At 36.2% G+C, this 20,050-nt stretch overlaps 1 protein-coding gene across 17 annotated transcripts in view; it reads left to right on the top strand.

The window, feature by feature from the left end:
• The window catches only part of GPC5 (glypican 5), a 1,599,230-nt gene that overhangs the window by 440,350 nt on the left and 1,138,830 nt on the right, over positions 1 to 20,050 (top strand). For all 17 annotated transcript variants that reach the window (XR_007921151.2, XR_007921150.2, XR_007921155.2 and 14 more), the window contains exon 5: positions 1,603 to 1,728. Coding sequence is in view for 13 of the 17 variants with exons in the window: in XM_017343550.3 (XP_017199039.2) it covers positions 1,603 to 1,728 (126 nt within the window). In the remaining 4 variants the exon portion in view is untranslated. The remainder of the gene's footprint in view (positions 1 to 1,602; positions 1,729 to 20,050) is intronic.

Here is a 20,050-nt window from a genome sequence, read left to right as displayed (position 1 = left end):
TGTATTGGAGTCTAAGACTAAGACTCCCTTTAAGGTTTTTTTTGTTTGTTTGTTTGTTTGTTTTTGACAGGCGTGGTTAGACAGAGAGAGAGAGACAGACAGGAAGTTCTTCCTTCCGTTGGTTCATCCCCCAAAAGTTGCCATGGCTGGTGCACTGTGCCTATCTGAAGCCAGGAGACAGGTGCTTCCTCCTGGTCTCCAATGTGGGTGCAGGGCCCAAGCACTTGGGCCATCCTCTGCTGTCCTCCCAGGCCACAGCAGTGAGCTGGACTGGAAGAGGGGAAACCAGGACAGAATCGGAGCTCCCCAACCAGGATTAGAACCCAGGGTGTTGGCACCACAGGTGAAGGATTAGCCAAGTGAGCCACAGCATCGGCCTCCCTTTAAGTTTTTTTAGCGTATCTTTTAAATAACCAGTGCTCTGTAATTAGGTGCATATTCATTTATAATAGTTATATCTTCCTGTTGAATTGATCCCTTAATCATTATATAGTGCCCCTCTTTGTCTCTCTTAACAGTTTTTGTGTTAAAGTTTATTTTATCTGATATTAAGATGGCTTTGCCAGCTCTTTTTTTCATTTCTGTTGACATGGAATATCTTTTTCCAGCCTTTCACTTTCAGTCTGCATACATCTTTGTTGGAATGATGTGTTTCTTGTAAGCAGCGTATAGATTGTTTTGTTTTTTAATCCATTCAGCCAGTCTATGTCTTTTAACTGGAGAGTTGAGGCCATTAATATTCAATGTGACTATTGATAAGTAGTGACTTTACCCTGCCATTTTCCCAGAGATATTTCTAATATATGCTTTGAATTCCTGTGATCTTTTACTGAGAGATTTTCTTTCTTTACCTTCTTTTTTATCAATGACCATGTTTCTGTGTTTCTGTGTGTAACACATTTTTAAGCATTGTTTGCAGGACTAGATGAGTAGTGAAAAATTCTTTCAATTTCTGTTTGCTATGTTTTATTTTCTTCTTATCATTGATAGGAGGCAGGGAAGTACTGTGGGAGGGAAAATGTCTTTGTTAATATTTTAAGGAATTCCTACAGTAACTTTATTTTCATGCTTTGAAATATCTTACATATCTGGGTTTTGGGGTCATATTTAGTGAAGTCACATTAATTTATGTTCTTTGATACCAAAGAGAAGAACCAGATAGGAAAATATCTCGAGTCTACTAAAGTTTTAATTAGTAAGAAATCAATTAGAATGCTGTAAATCTGACATTTTTTAGATGCAAAAGAAAATAATTAGTATCATTATTTAGATACGAGCAGTTAGTGAGGACTTCTCAGTAGTTTAAGTAAAGTGTTATCCCTATGTATGTGTTGTGTGTGTGTGTGCGCCCATCTGTACTAGTCACAATCTCTTAGACCAAGATTCATACCCAGTGAAATCTTTTGTTCAAAGAATAGATTCACTTACTAGCATTTTTATTTTTTAAGCATAATTTTTTTTCTGGATTATGAGAAATTTCTTTCAAATGTGTGAAAGTTAGTAGAGAGTATTTTAAAAGTTCTATAGGCATAAGAACGTATGCCTTTATTTTAACATTTATTATGGATTTTTAGTTTTAATGATTTTTTTTCTTTCCTTCAGAGAATTTATCAACAGCCTGAGACTGTACAGGTCCTTCTATGGAGTCCTGGCTGATCAGCTTTGTATTAATGAATTAGCTGCTGCTGAGGGGGTGCCCTGCTGGAACGGAGAGGATATGGTGAGAAGGTATTGTATCCATAGTGCGCTGTCAAAATTGGTTGGCTGCTTTCATCATTGCTGTCTTTTCCTGAATCTTGAATGCATTACTTTAGTTTTATCTTTGCCTCACAGGTTAGTGTATAGACTAATTCCTTATTCTATATTTGTTAAAGTAATCTGATCTTTTTTTGATATTTAAAAACGATAATAGCATGCTGGGATGTTTTCAAAGTTTTGTCCTTTATATCTATGACTGACATACAATCCAACTTTTTAAATTATGTCCTTGATCTTATCCAAATAAATCTTTCAGCTTTATCAGATTTTTTTAAATTCATGAATATTATTAAGTGAGGAAATGCAGTGAAATGTGAATCCCCATGCAAAGATTCATTGAGATATGGGTATGTATTACTGGAGTGTCAGTAAGGAAGGAGGGAGGGTGGGAGGGAAGGAGAGAGAGATAGAGGCAAGGAAGGAGGGAGGTGAGAGAGAGAGAGAGAGGCAGGCAGGCAGGCAAGCTGTATGTGTATGCAACAGTGTGAGGAGTTACTTTTCTGTATGTCTGTTTGAGACATTATTTACTGTGTATTGTTAATTTTTCTCAACATTAGGAGTGACATTTTACTTTTACCTTTTCCTCTCCCTGTCTAGAATTTCTTTGACAGTATCTTTGCCATTGCTTCCTGAATTTTATTGTACTTGATTTCTAAAATGTGGTTACTTTAAGAAAGATTGTGATACAGTTACATGGTATGAATTTTAAAATCTGCATGTTGGTTAAAAAGCCTGTGAAAATTCTGCCTCTCACACTATGTCCCATCTGCCAGTTTCTGTTCCCAGAGGTATCAGTGGTAACAGGTCCTGTCCAAATTTCCAGAGATTTTGGTGTTTTCAATTTAATTTTTTTATGTATTTATTTGAGAGAGACAAAGTCAGAGAGAGAGACAGACACACATATATACACAAACAGAAAGAGAGAGAGAGAGAGAATTTCTATCTGCTGGTTCACTTCCCAAATGCCTTCAATAACTTGTGCCAGGCCAGGCTGAAGTCAGGAGCCAAGAACTTAATCTGAGGATTCCAAACAGGTAGGAGGAACCCAACTGCTTAGTATATCACCTGGTGCTTCTCAGGGTACCCATAAGTAGGGACCTGGAATTAAAAGTGGAGCCAGGACTTTAACCCAGGCACTCGTGATATGAAATCTGAGCACAGTAACTGCTAGGCCAATCTTATGTCCTAATTCTGGCATTTTAATTTTTTTTACTACAGCAATGTTATTTCTGAAGATTAAAGAATATAAAAGTTGGCCGGCGCTGCGGTTCACTAGGCTAATCCTCCGCCTTGCGGCGCCGGCACACGGGGTTCTAGTCCCGGTCAGGGCACCGGATTCTGTCCCGGTTGCCCCTCTTCCAGGCCAGCTCTCTGCTGTGGCCAGGGAGTGCAGTGGAGGATGGCCCAAGTGCTTGGGCCCTACACCCCATGGGGGACCAAGAGAAGCACCTGGCTCCTGCCATCGGATCAGTGTGGTGTGCTGGCCGCAGTGCGCCGGCCGTGGCGGCCATTGGAGGGTGAACCAATGGCAAAGGAAGACCTTTCTTTCTGTCTCTCTCTCACTTCACTGTCCTCTCTGCCTGTCCAAAAAAAAAAAAAAAAAAAAAAAAAAGAAGATAAAAGTCTCTGTAATGTTTTGAAATTTTGAGATATTACCAATATTTTATTGTAATAGTAATATCTAATGCTGAGCACAATGCTAAGAACTTTACAGGAATTATTCTATTTGATGCCTGAATAATGTCATCTTTCTCTTACTAGTAAGAACAAGGCAGATTAGATAATTTGAGGTCAGAGAATTGAGAGGGTCATGATTGAAGTCTTACCCTGCCCAATATAAAGAATTACCTCCTATTTTATTAATTAATTTAGTTAATTTTTAATTTTAACTGGTATGTAAAATTGTGTATACTTATAGGGTAAATATTATTTCATACTTAATATCTGAATATATCAGGGAATATTAGAATTTACAGAAAATATTTAAGTTGAATACTAAGACAAGTTTAACAAAATATTTTGCTAATGTGGCTAGTTTTTTATTTTTCTTCTTTATGTTCCTTGGATGTTGGAAAGTAAGAATTTTCTAAACATTTCTTGCTTTTACTGAGAGCATTCATAGCATGCATTATATTTTGAGTGCTTAAAATATTCACATCAATAAGATTTCTGTTTCTTAAATGATAATTCAAGGGTATTTTGACTTAAAAGTTTTGTCTTTAGGTTGCTAAAACTGGAATTCAACTTTTTATGTATGATTCTATTTCTGTTAGGACTAATATTATTCTCATGATAGTTGATGAAGTATTTTGCATATAATATGTATTCTACATTCTATTACTTTATAACATTTTAACCTACATCTATAAGAATTTTACTTTTAACTTTTTCCATTTCCTTCTTGAATATTTGGATTGGGGTTTGTGTAATAGGAAATACCATTAGGGATATAAATGATTTGGGAAAACATTTTAGAGAAATAGTGTTTTCAACTCAAAGAGCATATTTTCTTCTATGTAGTATTTTTAAAGACTTTACTCATGATTTATGAATAAAGACTTTGTAGTAGGAATTTTCTATAGAAAGTGGCCATACTTCTGATAAGTGAAGTGAGTCAATTTAGTTTTCATTGGCTTCCAGTTCATGCCTTCACTTTCACATGCCACCCTGGCCTCCTGTTATCACTTCAAGTGCAGAGACCCCAGCCTCCTGTAAACAAGCTTTGCTAGCTTTGTCTTTCCTCACATAATTCTTGTGGCCTCATCATCTTAATGGATATTTTCCCTGACTTGAAGGTATTTTTTCTTTCATCCCTGTTTCATGAATCTCCATTCTATTCCTGCTTGCTCCCTCTGGTCAAAGGGTCAGTAGACAAGCCTCACATATTTATGGCTTCCTACCACCATGTCTATTTTTTTAATAAATCATATCTGTCTAGCTACCTGTGTGCGATCTACCAAGCTAATTTAATTAGCAGTATGACTTTTTATTTATTTATTTATTTGACAGAGTTAGAGAGAGACAGAGAGAAAGGTGTTCCTTCCGTTGGTTCACCCTCCAATGGCCGCTATGACCGGTGCTGCGCTGATCCTAAACAATCTCTTGCCTGCTTCCAAAATGAATGTGGTTCAGCCCTGATTAATATGTGAACAATAGGGGCCAGTGCTGTGGTGCAGCGAGTTAACGCCCTGACCTGAAGCACTGCCATCCCATATGGGCACCGATTCGAGACCTGGCTGCTCCACTTTTGATCCAGCTCTCTGCTATGGCCTGGGAAAGCAGTACAAGATGGCCCAAGTCCTTGGGCCCCTGCACTTGCGTGGGAGACCCAGAAGAAGTTCCTGGCTCCTGGCTTCAGATAAGCGCAGCTCTGGCCATTGCAGCCAATTTGGGAGTGAACCATCAGGTAGAATACTTTTCTCCCTCTCCTCTCTCTGCATCTCCTCTCTTTGTATAACTCTTTCAAATAAGCAAAATAAATCTTTAAAAAAAACATGTAAACAATGAACTACTGGTTTCACAGGCATTATTTTACTTAATTTGGCCAACCAAGACTTTACCCCTTAATTGTTGAACTAAAATAATAATAATAGTAACAACAACAACAACATCAGCAACAACTTTGTATTTGAAAGACAGAAAGAAAAAAAAGAATAAAAGAGTCCCTCCCTCTGCTGATTTATTCCCCAAATGGCTGCAACAGCCATAACTTGGCCAGGCTGAAGCCAGGAGTTAGGAACATAATCCAGGACTCCAACATGGGGTAGCAGGGACCCAAGTACTGGGATCATTTGCTGCTGCTTTCTGAGGCACATTAGCAGTAAGTTGAATTGGAAGTACAGCAGCCGAGACTTGAATTGGCACTCAGATGTAGGATGTTGGTATCACAGGCAACAGGTTCACATGCTGTCCCACAATACCATCTCCCATTTTTCTAGAGTAAATTAATTGGGCTGTCTTTCTCTTCTATTTGATCTTGAGAAAATTCTCATGTGTGCTTTGACTTAAAAAAAAAAAACCTTAAAATTGTAATTTTATTTATGACTCAGTCAATTCTTGATGTAAATTATAATGGGATTTAAAATTATATACTCAGTACCTCAGTACTAAAATCCAAATATCTATTAAATATGATTGATTGATTATGGCATATTCTGCATAGGATATAATATAGCATTCAGAACTTGTGCATATTTATATCTACTTCTGTAGAATTATTTCAAATAAATATTAAGTTAAAATAACTAGAAGTAGAATAGTACATATTTCACCAGCAGATTTGAATAAATAAAATATGAGTATATGCTTTGTATAATGTTGATTATACAGAGTATTTGTGGAAAGTTATAGGAAAATTGTTAAAATGCCTAAAATGTACTTGGGCAGAGGCTTTTACTTTTTTTTCTCTTTTTAAGATTTATTTATTTGAACGACGGAGTTTCAGAGAGAATGTGAGAGATAGAAAGAGAAATTGTCCATCTGTTGGTTTATCCCCAGATGGCCACAAAAGCCAGTGCTGGGCCAAGCCAAAGCTAAGAGCCAAGAGCTTCATCCAGGTCACTCACATGGGTGTGGGGGCCCAAACACTTGGCCATCTTCTGCTTTTCCCAGGCCATTAGCAGGGAGCAGGATTGGAAGAGGAACATCTGGTACATGAACTGGTGCCCATATAGGATGCCGGCATGGCAGGTGGCAGCTAACCTATTATGCCACAATACTGGCCATGACTTTTACTTTTAAATGTATAATATCCATATGTATTTTTAATGAAAACAAATATAATGCTAGAATTATACTTTATTGTTTTGTTTGTTTACAATTCTGAAAATTTATTTTTTCAAATAATGCTGTTTATACATTTACTTTCTATGAATTCTTAGTCAAGGATGTAATTTTATCAAAGTGCTAATGAATGCACTTCAATATTATACTACTGAATTTATCTAAGCAAATTTCTCTATAAAGTCAAGTCCTGGTAACTGTTATAATATTAAATTATTAATCACTTTTTCCTTGAGGAAAAAAAATGAGATGTAGCAGTGATCTGTAATGAAATTTTCTAGCCATTCTCCTATCACATACTCATTTCAGAGACCTGGGGTTAGCTAAGGTAAATAATGCCATTCAATTTTGAGAAAATGGATACCAAGTGAATGTAAATTGCATTTGTGGATGATGGATTATTTTCCTTTTTATGGTGGGTTTTAATACTCATCAAGTTTATTCTGGAGAAACTATGCCAAACACTTCAATGGGGTGAGTGGTGGCCAGCATTGAGTCCATCGTTCATTATGAGAGCAAAATGATTATTTTGGCAAGATTTCTTCTCCTGCAGACATTTTTTAGGAAATGATTGAGAAGATCATATATGTGCATAGACATGCTGCCTCACAGAATAGAAAAACCGTACAATTTCAGTATCATGACTGTCTTGTAAAATTGGCTGAAATTACCTAAGCACTCATCAAAAGATGTAACATTCCTTTGTGAGCATGAATGAAAATGTCTAAACTACCTGTAATATAAACAGTTTAATTTTTGAAACAAAATCTATTTTAATTAAAATTATTTTAAAGACTATATTCACACTGTATTCTCTACTGCAACATTGTAGTCAATAGTTCAAAGAATTTCTAATTGGAAATGCAAATGTGTTACTGAAAGACACACATAGTCTACATCCCATATCTACCCCTTCTGTCTCTTCAACATGAAATAAAACTGTTCTCTGAAAGGCATGCCAGTCTTAATACTGTTCTCAGTTCTCTGTGATTGCAAATTAATGATGATTTGTACCTGTCTTTCTGGATATTGAAGTTCAGGTGACAGTTCCATAATTACCAGGGTTTCCTTTTTTCTTATGATTAACAGACAGATGATCCAGTAACTCTTTATAGGAATTTATGACTGCAACAGCAGCTCTTCAACTAGCCTGAAGCTGTTAAGTATGATAATAAAATGAATATGCCACATTATTTCTACTTCACTCTGATTCAGTCAGTGTTCCAGCATTCTGTTTTCATAATCAAGTTTGTTTCTTTTCCAGCTCTTTTGATAAGGTCACCCTTTTTCTGAACTGATTGTAATGGAATTTTAAAAATAAGATTAATAATAGAAGATCAGGGGCCAGCATTGTGGTAGTGAATAAAGGCACTGCCTGCAATGTTAGCATCCCATATAGGCTGTGATTCCTGTCCTGGTTGTTCTACTTCCAATCCAATTCCCTTCTAATGGCTTGGGAAAAGCAACAGAAGATGGTCCAAGTACCTGGGCCCCTGCTATCCATGTGTGAGATTTCCAGAAACTCCTGGCTCCTGGTTTGAGCCTGGCCCACCTCTGGCTGTTGGGGCCATCTAGGGAGTAAATCAGCAGATAGAAGATATCCCTCTCACTTTCTTATTCTCTCCCTCTCTCTCCCTTTCCCTCCCTCTCCTTCTCTATCTTTCTCTATAAATCTGACTTTCAAATAAATAAAGAAATAAATAGTTACAAAAGAGAGAGTATTATAAAAAAAGGAGACCCTAGAAATCTACGGTTTGATCCTCCAGGTTATATTTTTTTAATCTTTTTTTCCATTTTGCTTTGACACCATTTTCTATCTAAAAAGTCTGTTCATATTCAGTCTTACCCTTTTCTACCTTGCCTAACACCATGCTGTTGTATTTCCTTTTTTAAAAAAGCTGACCTTGTTCCCAAGTGTTATGAAAACAATCATATTTCAGGATTGTTCTGATTTTGTTAATTTAACAAGTAGTTGTTATTCCTGTGTTTCTTGTGCAAATGCACTATGCTCTTCATGACTTAAACATAAGTCTTTATCTTTTTCCCCTTTCAAATTCTGTCCAACAAGGTTTCTAGTATGGTTAATCCATTACCTTTCCAGTAGTGATCATTTTTAAAGGCTTATTTTATTTATCTGAAAGGCAGAGTGATAGGGAGAGAATCCAGGCAGAAAAGAGATCTTCCATTCACGGTTCATTCTCCAAATGGGTGCAATGGTTGGGGCTGGGGCTGGCAAGGAGCAAGGAACTCTACCTGGGTCTCCCATGTGGGTGGCAGGGGCCCAAGCATTTAGCACATCTTCTGATGCTTTCCCAGGTATATTTGCAGGGAGCTGGATTGGAAGCGGAGTTCTTAGGACTCATACTGGCACTCCAATATGGGATCTAGCATTGCAGGCAGCAGCTTAGCCTGCTGTGCCAAAATGTTAGCCCAGTAGTCATCATTTTATCTTACCTTTGTCGTGTCATACTTAGTTCACAATTGGATATTACATTAAAATCCTGTTTTAAAGATTTCTCCTTCTCTAGCCCAGCTATTTATTATAGAACCTGAAAACTTGAAATTTCCACTGTTAGCAAACTAAATTTTTACAAATTTATTTTAGTTTTTAAAAAGATTAATTTATTTGAAAGGCAGAGTGACATGTGTGCACACACACACACACACAGAGAGATAGGAGAGAGGAGAGAGAAGAATGAAAACATCTTGACATCTGCTGTTTCTCTCCTGACATACTCTCAACAGCAGAGGCTCGGATAAGCTGAAGCAAGGCGCCAGGAACTGGACACGGGTCTCCGACATGGGTGTCAGGAACTCATTTAAGTTAACTGTCATCCAGCGCTTCTCCAGCACATTAGCAGGGAGCTGGATCAGAAGCAAAGTTGCTGGCACTTGACCCAGAGCTCCCATATGTGATGTGGGCATCCCAAGCAGGGCATATCCCTCTGCATCACATCTGCCCCACAACTGAATTATTTTTTTTCCATGCAACTGTATATGCAGGTTTTCCAAACTCACATTTTCATTTTAGACCTAGTGTGATGAATTCTCTCGTTTGTGTTTGAGGTTAACCACTTGAAAACGTTGTGATACCTCCAATACTTTGTGCATTTACATGTGATAGATCTTTCTCATTCTATACTGCAATTTCCCTTTGGTTGTGATCTAACAGTCACCATTTTATTTGTATTATATCTGAATCTGTAAGTGATAAAAATTTTAATAAAAGTGTAATTAAATATGGGTAATTTTAGAACAATATAGATAATTTTATTTTTAAAATTTTTATTTTAAGACATAATTTCAACCTACTCTGTAGTCACAGGCTTAAATCACAACTAACCATAATATTCAACAAGTGAAAAGTAGAAAGACTGTACCATAGGAGTATAAACAAGGGCTAAAAACAATAATCACATCACAAGATGTTCGTTTCATTCCTATACTTTTTTTTTTAAATTTGAGAGATAGAGTTACAGACAGAGAGAGGGAGAGACAGAGAAAGGTCTTCCATCTGCTGGTGCACTCCCAAAATGGTCACAATGGCTGGAGCTGGGCTGATCTGAAGCTGGGAGCCAGGAGCTTCTTCCAGGTCTCCCAAATGGGTGCAGGGGCTCAAGGTCTTGGGGCATCTTCCACTGTTTTCCCAAGCAATAGCAGAGAGCTGAACTGGAAGCAGAGTAGCCAGGGGTTGAAGTGGTGCCCATATGGGACGCTGATGCTGCAGGTGAAGGTGCAGCCTACTACACCACAGCACCAGCCCTTTTCGTATTATATATTAACTGCCATGTGTCAGAGAAAACATATGATATTTGTCTTATTTCACAAAACATAATGGTTTTCAGTTGCATCCATTTTGTTGCAAAAGACAGAATTTCATGCTTTTTTATGGCTGAGTCACATTTTCTTTAGCTACTCATCAATTGATGGACATCTGGGTTGATTTCATATCTTAGTTTTTGTGAATTGAACTGCTAAGAACATGCAGGTACAGATCATTCTTTCATATTCTGATTTCATTTTCCTTGGGTGAATTTCAAGGAGTGGGATGTCTGGGTCGTATCTATTTTCTGATTTCTGAGGAATCTCCATACTATTTTCCATAATGGCTATCCTAATCTACATTCCCACCAACAGTGTTATTAGGGTACCTTTCCCCCATATTCTCACCAGCATTTATTGTTTTTTTTTTAAATATTTATTTATTTATTTATTTGAAAGGCAGAGTTACAGAGAGGCAGAGGCAGAGGCAGAGAGAGAGAGAGAAAGAGAGAAAGAGAGAGATCTTCCATTTGCTGTTTCACTCCCCAAATGGCCGCAACCACTGGAACTAAATCCATTGAAGCCAGGAGTCTTCTTCTGGGTCTCCCATGTGGATAGAGGGACCCAGGGACTTGGACCATCTTCCTCTCTATTCTCAGAGGTATTAGCATGGAGTTAGATCAGAACTGGAACAGCCAGGACTTGAACTGACAGCCATATGGGATGCCAACATGACAAGTAGCAGCTTTACCCACTATACCACAGCACTGGTCCTTTATTGTTTTTTTTTTTTTTATTTTTTAAAAAATTTTTTTCAAGCTTATATTTTTTTTAACTTTTATTTAATGAATATAAATTTCCAAAGTACAGAATATGGATTACAATGGCTTCCCCCCCCATAACGTCCCTCCAACCCGCAAACCTCCCCTTATCTACTCCCTCTCCCCTTCCATTCACATCAAGATTCATTTTCGATTCTCTTTTTATACAGAAGATCAGTTTAGCATACATTAAGTAAAGATTTCAACAGTTTGCTCCCACACAGAACATAAAGTGAAAAATACTGTTTGAGTACTAGTTATAGCATTAAATCTCAATGTACAGCACATTAAGGACAGAGATCCTACATGAGGAGTAAGTGCACAGTGACTCCTGTTGTTGACTTAACAAATTGACACTCTTGTTTATGGCCTCAGTAATCACCCTAGGCTCTTGTCATGAGCTGCCAAGGCTATGGAAGCCCCCTGAGTTCACTGACTCTGATCATATTTAGACATATTTTTTTAAAATTTAAAAAAATATTTAATGATTTTTATTTATTTATTTGAGAAGTAGAGTTATAGACAGTGAGAAGGAGGGGCAGAGAGAAAGGTCTTCTATCCGTTGGCTCACTCCCCAAATGGCCGCAATGGCCAGAGCTGTGCCGATGCGAAGCCAGGAGCCAGATGCTTCTTCCAGTCTTCCATGCGGATGCAGGGGCCCAAGAACTTGGGCCATCCTCCACTGCTTTCCCACGCCATAGCAGAGAGCTGGATCAAAAGAGAGGCAGCCAGACTAGAACAGGTGCCCACATGTGATGTCGGCGCCACAGGTGAAGGATTAACCTACCGTACTATGATGCCAGCCCCAGCCCTTATTGTTTTTTTGATTTCTGTCTGATAACCAATCTAACTGGGGTGAGGTGAAACCTCATTGTGGATTTTATTTGCATTTCTCTGATGGCTAGTGAACCTGAGCATTTTACATGTGTCTGTTGGCCATTGGAATTTCATCCTTTAAAAAATGCCTGTTCAAATCCTTTGGCCATTTCTTAACTGGATTGTTTGTTTTCCTGTTGTTGTTGAGTTTCTTGAGATCATTATAGATTCTGGCTATTAGTTCTTTATCAGTAGCCTCGTTTGTAAGTATTTTCTCTCATTCTGTCAGTTGCCTCTTCACTTTGTTGAGTGTTTCCTTTGCAGTGCAGAAACTTCTTAGCTTGATGTAATCCCATTTGTCTATTTTTACCTTTATTGTCCATGTTTCTGGGGTTTTATCCCAGAGGTCTGCCTACACCATTTCCCCTATGTTTTCCTCTAGTAATTTTGTACTGTCAGTTCTTATCTTTAGATCCTTGATTCATTTTGAGTTGATTTTTGTATAAGATGTAAGGTAGGGACTTGTTTCATGCTTCTGCATGTATAGACTCAGTATTCCCAGAACTATTTGTTGGAGAGACTGTCCTTTATCCAGTGATTGATTTTAACTCCTTTTTCAAGGATTAATTGGTCATAGATGAGTGGAATGATTGGGGTTTCTATTTCTGTTCCATTGGTCTACATGCCTATTTTTGTGTCAGTATCAGGCTGTTTTGTTCATAACTTCCCTGTAGTATTTCTTGAAATCTGGTATTGGGTTGCCTTCAGTTTTGCTTTTGTTGTTTAACATTGTTTTATCTATTCAGGGTCTCTTGTATTTCCATATGCATTTTAGCATCATTTATTTCAAGATCTCAGAAGAATGTCATTGATATTCTGATTGGGATCACATTGAATTTATAAATTGCTTTGGGTAGGATGTACATTTTGCTGACATTAATTCTTCCAATTCATGAACATGGAATATTTTCCTTTTTTTTCCTGTGTGCATCTTTTCTTTAAAGTTTTATAATTTTCATCATTTCATTATTCCATTGATTAAATTTATTCCAAGGTGTTTTCATTTTTGTAGCTATTGTTAGCAGTACTGATCTTAGAAGTTTTTTCTCAACCATGGCAGTGTTTGTGGATACAAAGGCTATTTATACTTGTATGTTCTTTTAGGAAAGAACACCTATATTATCTAAAAGTCTAAAAATGATGAACAATTTCTAAAAGTATTTTTTTGAAGATAACATAATTCTAAGGAAAAGTCATTTTTGCAAGTATTAGTTCTAACTAAGAGGTTTGGGAATTTGGGATGTCACTCAGTGTTAACCATTTGGTAGGTAATATGTGAGTCTGAAGTGAACTTGAGTGTCTGAGAGAAAAATGTGAAGAAGGGTGATAAGTCATGAGTTCCTACCTGTGTCTGCCCCTGGATGCTGATCTTTTTTCCCTGACTTTAAGTTTATGTGTGTATCATTGTATGCATTTCCACAGACATTTTTTGTGAAACTGGGATCTAAAGTACTGTACAAACCTTAAATGTTTTGGATTTGAGACATGTTAGGTGCTATTGTTCCTATCTGTAAGACTGAGTTGAAAATAATAGTGCAAATTGCTGGGGGGAGGGAGATGAATAAAAGGCAGAATAGCCTGCCCTAGAACAAAAGTGTGAGTTTACAATTTTCAGTCAAGGCAGAAATACAAAATGTAATTTTATACATATTATAAGGGACTGTGGAATTCATCACATTACAAATTCCACATTCTTGTTCTACCTGGGCAAGTGTAAGAGTGGGTGTCATATGATGTTTGGAATGAACATAAGATAAATTTGCAAAGTTCTTGGCTGTGTATTCTTCCTACACTTGAGCAAACCTCTCTCTGCCTTACCCTATCACACTGTTTTGTCAGATACTTTCTTATTTAAATGATGATACCTGAAGTAGTTATCCCATGATATGGGTCTATAGTAGATAATATGTTAGCAAAAGAGTTGCCTATTTTTATCCACTATGCCTCAAGTCTTGATGTTGCTAACTACTTTTAAGCCTAGCATATTCATCTGTCTTAGGTTAATATGTAAATTTGGGTCTTTTCTAAAAAATGTTTTGTCAGTTTGGCAATTATTGCATGATATCTTCCAAATGGTGACATTTCTTTGGTATCTCTGTTGCTGGATTACTGACTTAGTAATCAGTTTTCTCTCATTAAGCTTGTCATCATTTTGTTCAGATAGCTAGACTTGAACATAGAAACTGTTTCATTAATCTTCATGGAGAGTTTTTACCCTGTCACTAGAATGAAATCAAAATGCTGTTGTTCACTGTTAGTGCCAGGGTGATTGATTATTCCCATAAAGTATGTGAATTCAGTGAGGAAGTCCAATTCAAACATCCATAGGCTGAAATTTGTTTAAGTCCCTGATTTTCACCTTCTTGGGTTAGGTTCTGCTTCATTTTAGAATACCTATATGGGTTGCGTTGATAAGCAATTTCAGGTTCATGTGCCAACATTGTGCTTTCTGTATCCTCCTACTTATGTTCCTGACACCCTTATTTTTAGAGTAGGGAGGCTTGGTGCCAGTGAGATGAAGGAACAAAATTTAGAGGAAAGGAGTAAAATAAAAGGATGTTCTTAATTAGACTTAATATTCTTGACTCTAATTGAATGACCCTTGCTTGGCAGATATTCAGATCTGACACTCTAGGGATTCTGTCTGTTTTAGGCAATGCTACTCCCCTATCCGTCAACATCCACCTCACAGTAAACTCCTGCCCTTTTTTACTGAGACTTTTTGGTGTATGTTTTCTAGCTTCTATATGATTTTCTCCACCTTGCCTCTTGCTCATACTTTTGATAGAAATACATTGTATGCCCAAAAGCAGCTGCCTGTCTTCATTCTCCAGCTAGGTAGCCAACTTTTGCTACAGACTTGCACTGCCTTCCATTTTCTTAGGCAAGATTCACCTACCAGCAGTTTTAATTACTCCCATTTCAAAAGTACCCCAAAGTCTCTCTCGCTTAGGATAAATGAGTGGGTGCATACCATAATGGTCCTACCAACTTTTTTCTATTACATTCTATCCTTTGGCCTTTCCAACCTCAATTTTTTATACAGTCAAGGTATAAATCAATTTGTAAGACTCAATACCAACTTTCAGTCATCTGCTTTTATGTCTAGCACTTTACTTTAGAATGTGAGAGGGTATACGCCATTGATTGCCTTCTTTTCAGAAAAAAAAAGTGGTATCAGAAAGAGTACTATTTTGGTATCTTTTAAGGGGATTTGGAAGCAAAGGGGGAAAAGCAGAAAATTAGAATCTGTGTTTAAGATGCTGCAGTAGATCTTTAAGGGAATAAAAAGGTATGTAAGATATTGTTCCAGGCATTGCAAGACTTATAATCTAAAAATGTATACAAAACATGTTTACAATGTAAACACAGCAAAACAGACTCTGATATGACAAGCATGAAATACCACAGGCTTTCAAATAGAGAGGTGTCCTATTTGATTTAAGAGATGGATTTGAATGTATTTAACTAAGAGGTAAGATTTGATATGGGTCTCCATTCATTCATTTGAAATGACTTTTCTGAAATATATGGATAAGTTGAAATTATGTTTGAGAGTAATTTAAAATAATTCAGTGAATGGAGGGAAGAGGATTTATACTATATACAGGATGAGCATTCATTAATTATAAAATCTGAAATCCTGAGGGAGTGGGAAGGGGGAGGGTTGCGGGTGGGAGGGACGTTATGGGGGGGAAGCCATTGTAATCCATAAGCTGTACTTTGGAAATTTATATTCATTAAATAAAAGTTAAAAAAAATCTTAAAAAAAATCTGAAATCCTAAGTAATCCAAAACATTAAGCCTTTTGAGCACCACCATGATGTCCTAGATGGAAAAAGTGTACACCTAATGTCATGTGATTTGTTACAGTCAAAAGTCGAGCATTCTAAATATTGTATAAAATTATGTTTAGGCTATGTGTATGCATATGATTCATATGAATGATAAATAAATTTTTTGCTGACACTTAGGTATCCAACACCAAGATACCTCAGTATATATTTAAAAATGTTCTAAAGTCTGAAAAATATCTAAAGTCCACAATATTTGTGATCCCAAACATTTTGGATAAGAGACACATAACCTGTTTAGAGTAAGGTTTTCTAAGTGGGTAAATCATGAAGTTATGTGATGGGTACACGGGTGGCTCTTATACTATTCTCTGCATATTTGTATTTGTTTAAAATATTATAATAAATACTACTAAAATTAAAAAAATGTAATGATGCATAAAATAGCTTTGTCAGGTGTGTGACATGTCAGACTTTATTGTAGATGCTAGGGATACATTGACAATCAATGTACTATCTTATGTAGATTAGGATATAGAGGAGATGGGCTCTGAACATGTAAGTCCAAGAGTGATTACCAAATCGTTAAAGTTGGATGGTTTTACTCAATAGACTTGGAAGTGAAAAATTAAAACAGTGGGAACCAGTATATTCTTGGATGAAATTCTATGAATTTAGTTGTCTCTATACTGGATTTTTGCATTTGTTTGCAGCTTGTTAAATTGTGATTTTTCATCTTCATCACTCTTTCATTTCAGTTTCATAGGCGTGTCTTAAGTACTTAATATTAAGTCTTCTGTCATCTTTACAGTGCAAACATTCATCCAGAAAGCTAGTAAAACTCAGTAAACATAGGTTTGTAAAGAGCCAGCCTTCCAAGTTTCCAAGCTTCTCTATAAAGATAAGATACTTTTGAGGGATGTGAATTCACACAGATTCATTAACCTTTAAGTGTTTCAGGTTCTGTCTTTACAGTGCAACTGAAAGTAATGTCTTTCTACTATTTGAGAATTAAATGAGTTAGTCACATAAACTGTATGTGATACTAGCTACCACACAGTAAACATTCAACAACTCTTCAATTGTGTTATTACTAAATGATGTATGTTCATTTACTTCAATAGGAAATTCTTGTGTTGAGTTTCTTTTTTATTGGATTGATTTGCTCATGAATCAAATGACTTCCATTTGGAAACAAAACATATAAGAAAAAAAAAGTTAATAAAGTTAATGTAAGGAGGTTTTTTTTTTTTTTTTTTTTTTTTTTTTTTTTACAAGTAGGAGTTATTCCCTAACTAATATTTTAAATGGTTATTTCATTGGGGCCTGAAGTAGCTAAATTTTATGTTAATGGGTGTTTCATTGACTAGTCCAACTGTGGAAAAGTATGTTTTATGTTGTTCCCATATAATGTATCAATTTTCTCAATAGAGAACTAAAAGGTAAGATATAAAGCAATACAGAGAAAAAAGAAAACATAAAAGAAAAAAATCCTAGCAGTGGTTTGGGAGTACTCAATCACTGATTAATTTTAAAGTTGCTCAAAGTAAATGATTAGTACACTGGAAATAAAATCTCTGAAGCCATGCAAAACTTCAGGAAGTCTCAGATCATTTTAGGTGGCATGACAGTTTTAAGGCTGTTACACTTGCAGTCATTTTCCTTCATGTGTTGGATTCCTAAAGGAAAGAAGTGTTGTATACAGAGTCTACAGAACAAAATGAGGTTGAATTTCAGCTGTTATAACATGTCTAACTACTCAGTGTATGGTACAAGTAAACTATTTTTTAACTTGTTACATGCTTCCATTAGAGGATGTGAGTAGAGGAAGACAAGAGATAAAAGGTAGTAAGAGAAAAGTTCACTGAAGTGGAAACTTAAAGGACCTTTTCCCATCTGTTTGGCTGAGAAGTTGTTATCTCTTTGGCAGTACAAATTTCATCACAGTTCCATAGACTTCTGATTTCTAGATTGTGTTACTGCAAAACAGCAGCAGACTTAAATGACTACAGGATGCCTATTCTTGCTTTAGCCAGAGCAACTCTATATTTATTCTCTGTTTTCATCTGAACAGTTATTACCCGATTAGTAAAAATGGTTATAACTTTGCTAAGCTATAAATATAGCAAATACTTTTTCTTAGTCTACTTCCTATATTCCCATATCATAGCATATTAATATAACAGTGAATGATCTATTATATTTTAAATGGAAATGTTAGGATATTCAAAGAATAGTCATTTGTTTATGATATTTTATCTTCAAGTAGATCCTAATGTAATCTCTTTTAATTTATATGAATATATAAGCTTGTCAGTTAACAGCATTCTCTGTTGCTCAGTTATTGAAATTCTTGCTTTCTGATGTATTTTAAAAATAAATTACAGATTATTCAAAATCTGATTTGAATTTATTTACACGTAAACAAAGATAACATTTGAAGTAGATTGACCTTTATATTTTAGCTGGAATGATTAATGTAATTATATATTTCATTTTTATGAACATTTCATTTCCTCCTTGACTCCTCTGAAATGAGAAAATATTTTTTCTGTGTTTTTCTGGGGATATGGATGAATACAAATTAATTTTTGACTGCTTGTGTAATCTACTTTCAAAGTTTCATCTTTAATCAGTTTTGTGTATAATGTCAGCCACAAGGGGCAGCCCATGAATCTTTGAGGTATGAATAAGAAACTTAAGATTCTTAGTATCATGAAGAAATTAATCTCAGGTTTGGAAGGTAGCCTAGAAATCAGAGTGCAGAGTACAAAACTACATAAAGAAGTGATTGGAAGCAGAAATACAGGATATTTTGCTTCCTGTATAATTCAAGATAGTCCTTGATTTTTAAAATAATATATTATCAGTATTATTATATACAGTATAAGAATTGCCATTTGCTTTTCAAGTTCTTCCTTTCAGCATCAAGCAACCTGTCCCTGAACCGGTACAAAGTTGCACATTTCTGGGACTCTTTCTATACAGTTCAAAAGATCTTCTGCAAATAACTAAATTTCCCTTACTTTTCTGTCAGGTGTTAACATCAGATGTATGATGCTGTAAACACACAAATGTATATAACTTCTGTATAAATTAAATATGAAATAATATACAGTGAAATACAGGACTTTTTATTATGCTATACAGAATCTAGACATTTTTATATATACTTAATCAGTAAATCAACAACAGTTGAAGTAGGCTCAAGTTATGTCCATCAAACAAAAGTACTATCTTCTTTTAGGGAGCATGACATATTAAAATATAAGATAATGCTAAATACAAAGAAATGCAGTGCTGCTGGTGTAAAATTGAGGCATTGCTATCTCATTTGAAATCATGCTTTTCCAATTGTAATGCATGTGTCTGTAGAGCTACATAATGATGTTTTGTGGGGTTGAAAGAGCCACAACATAAGAATGACCTCCATGTTTAGAGGGCTCATTATGTGATGGCATGCAGTAAAATATTAGGGTATTCCAGAAAAAATAGAATCAATCTCTCCATCTCTCTCCATCTCTGTACCCCTACACCCACCTACCCTGAGTCAGTGTTGTCAAAAGCTGATGTTATAGTTTTGAGTCTGGAAGCAGACTTTTGGTAGAATTCCTTCCTCTTCAGTGGACCTTAGTCTTTTGTCTGAAGTCCCTTGTTTAAATGAAGCTCACCAAGATAATAACAATAGATAGAATTACAAAGTAGAGAATGTTCCAACATAGGAAGCAGTGCACACAGCAGACTCAAAGAATGGCAAACATCCTAAACAGCACTCTGACTTCAGAATAAGCCCCTAAGACCTGATTGAAAACACCATGAGAGCATTTCAAGCATGGAAAGTCAATACATAGTGGCAAAAATGGTTCTGCATTAAAGATCTCTGTGAGACCCCAGTGGAAAAAAGGGGCCATCAAAAAGGATGTACTTTTCTCTGAAGGGAGGAGATAACTTCTACTTTGCATATGACCCTGTCTAAAAACTGGCAGAGTTTGTGAACTCAAAAGGCTTCCATAGCCTTGGCAGCTCATGTCAAGAGCCTCAGGTTGTCACTGACATAATAAATAAGAGTGTCAGTTGTTAAATCAACAACAGGAGTCACTGTGCACTTGCTCCCCATGTTAGACCTCTGTCCTTAATGAGTTGTACTATGAGAATTAATGGTAAAACTTGTCTTCAAACTGTGCTTTATACTTTGTGTGTCTGGGTGCAAATAATTGAAACCTATACTTAGTATATAGTTGGTCTTCTGTTTATAAA

Source organism: Oryctolagus cuniculus, chromosome 9 (assembly GCF_964237555.1).
Source record: "Oryctolagus cuniculus chromosome 9, mOryCun1.1, whole genome shotgun sequence".
Lineage (NCBI taxonomy): Eukaryota > Metazoa > Chordata > Mammalia > Lagomorpha > Leporidae > Oryctolagus > Oryctolagus cuniculus.
This window is presented reverse-complemented; position numbering and strand designations above follow the sequence as displayed.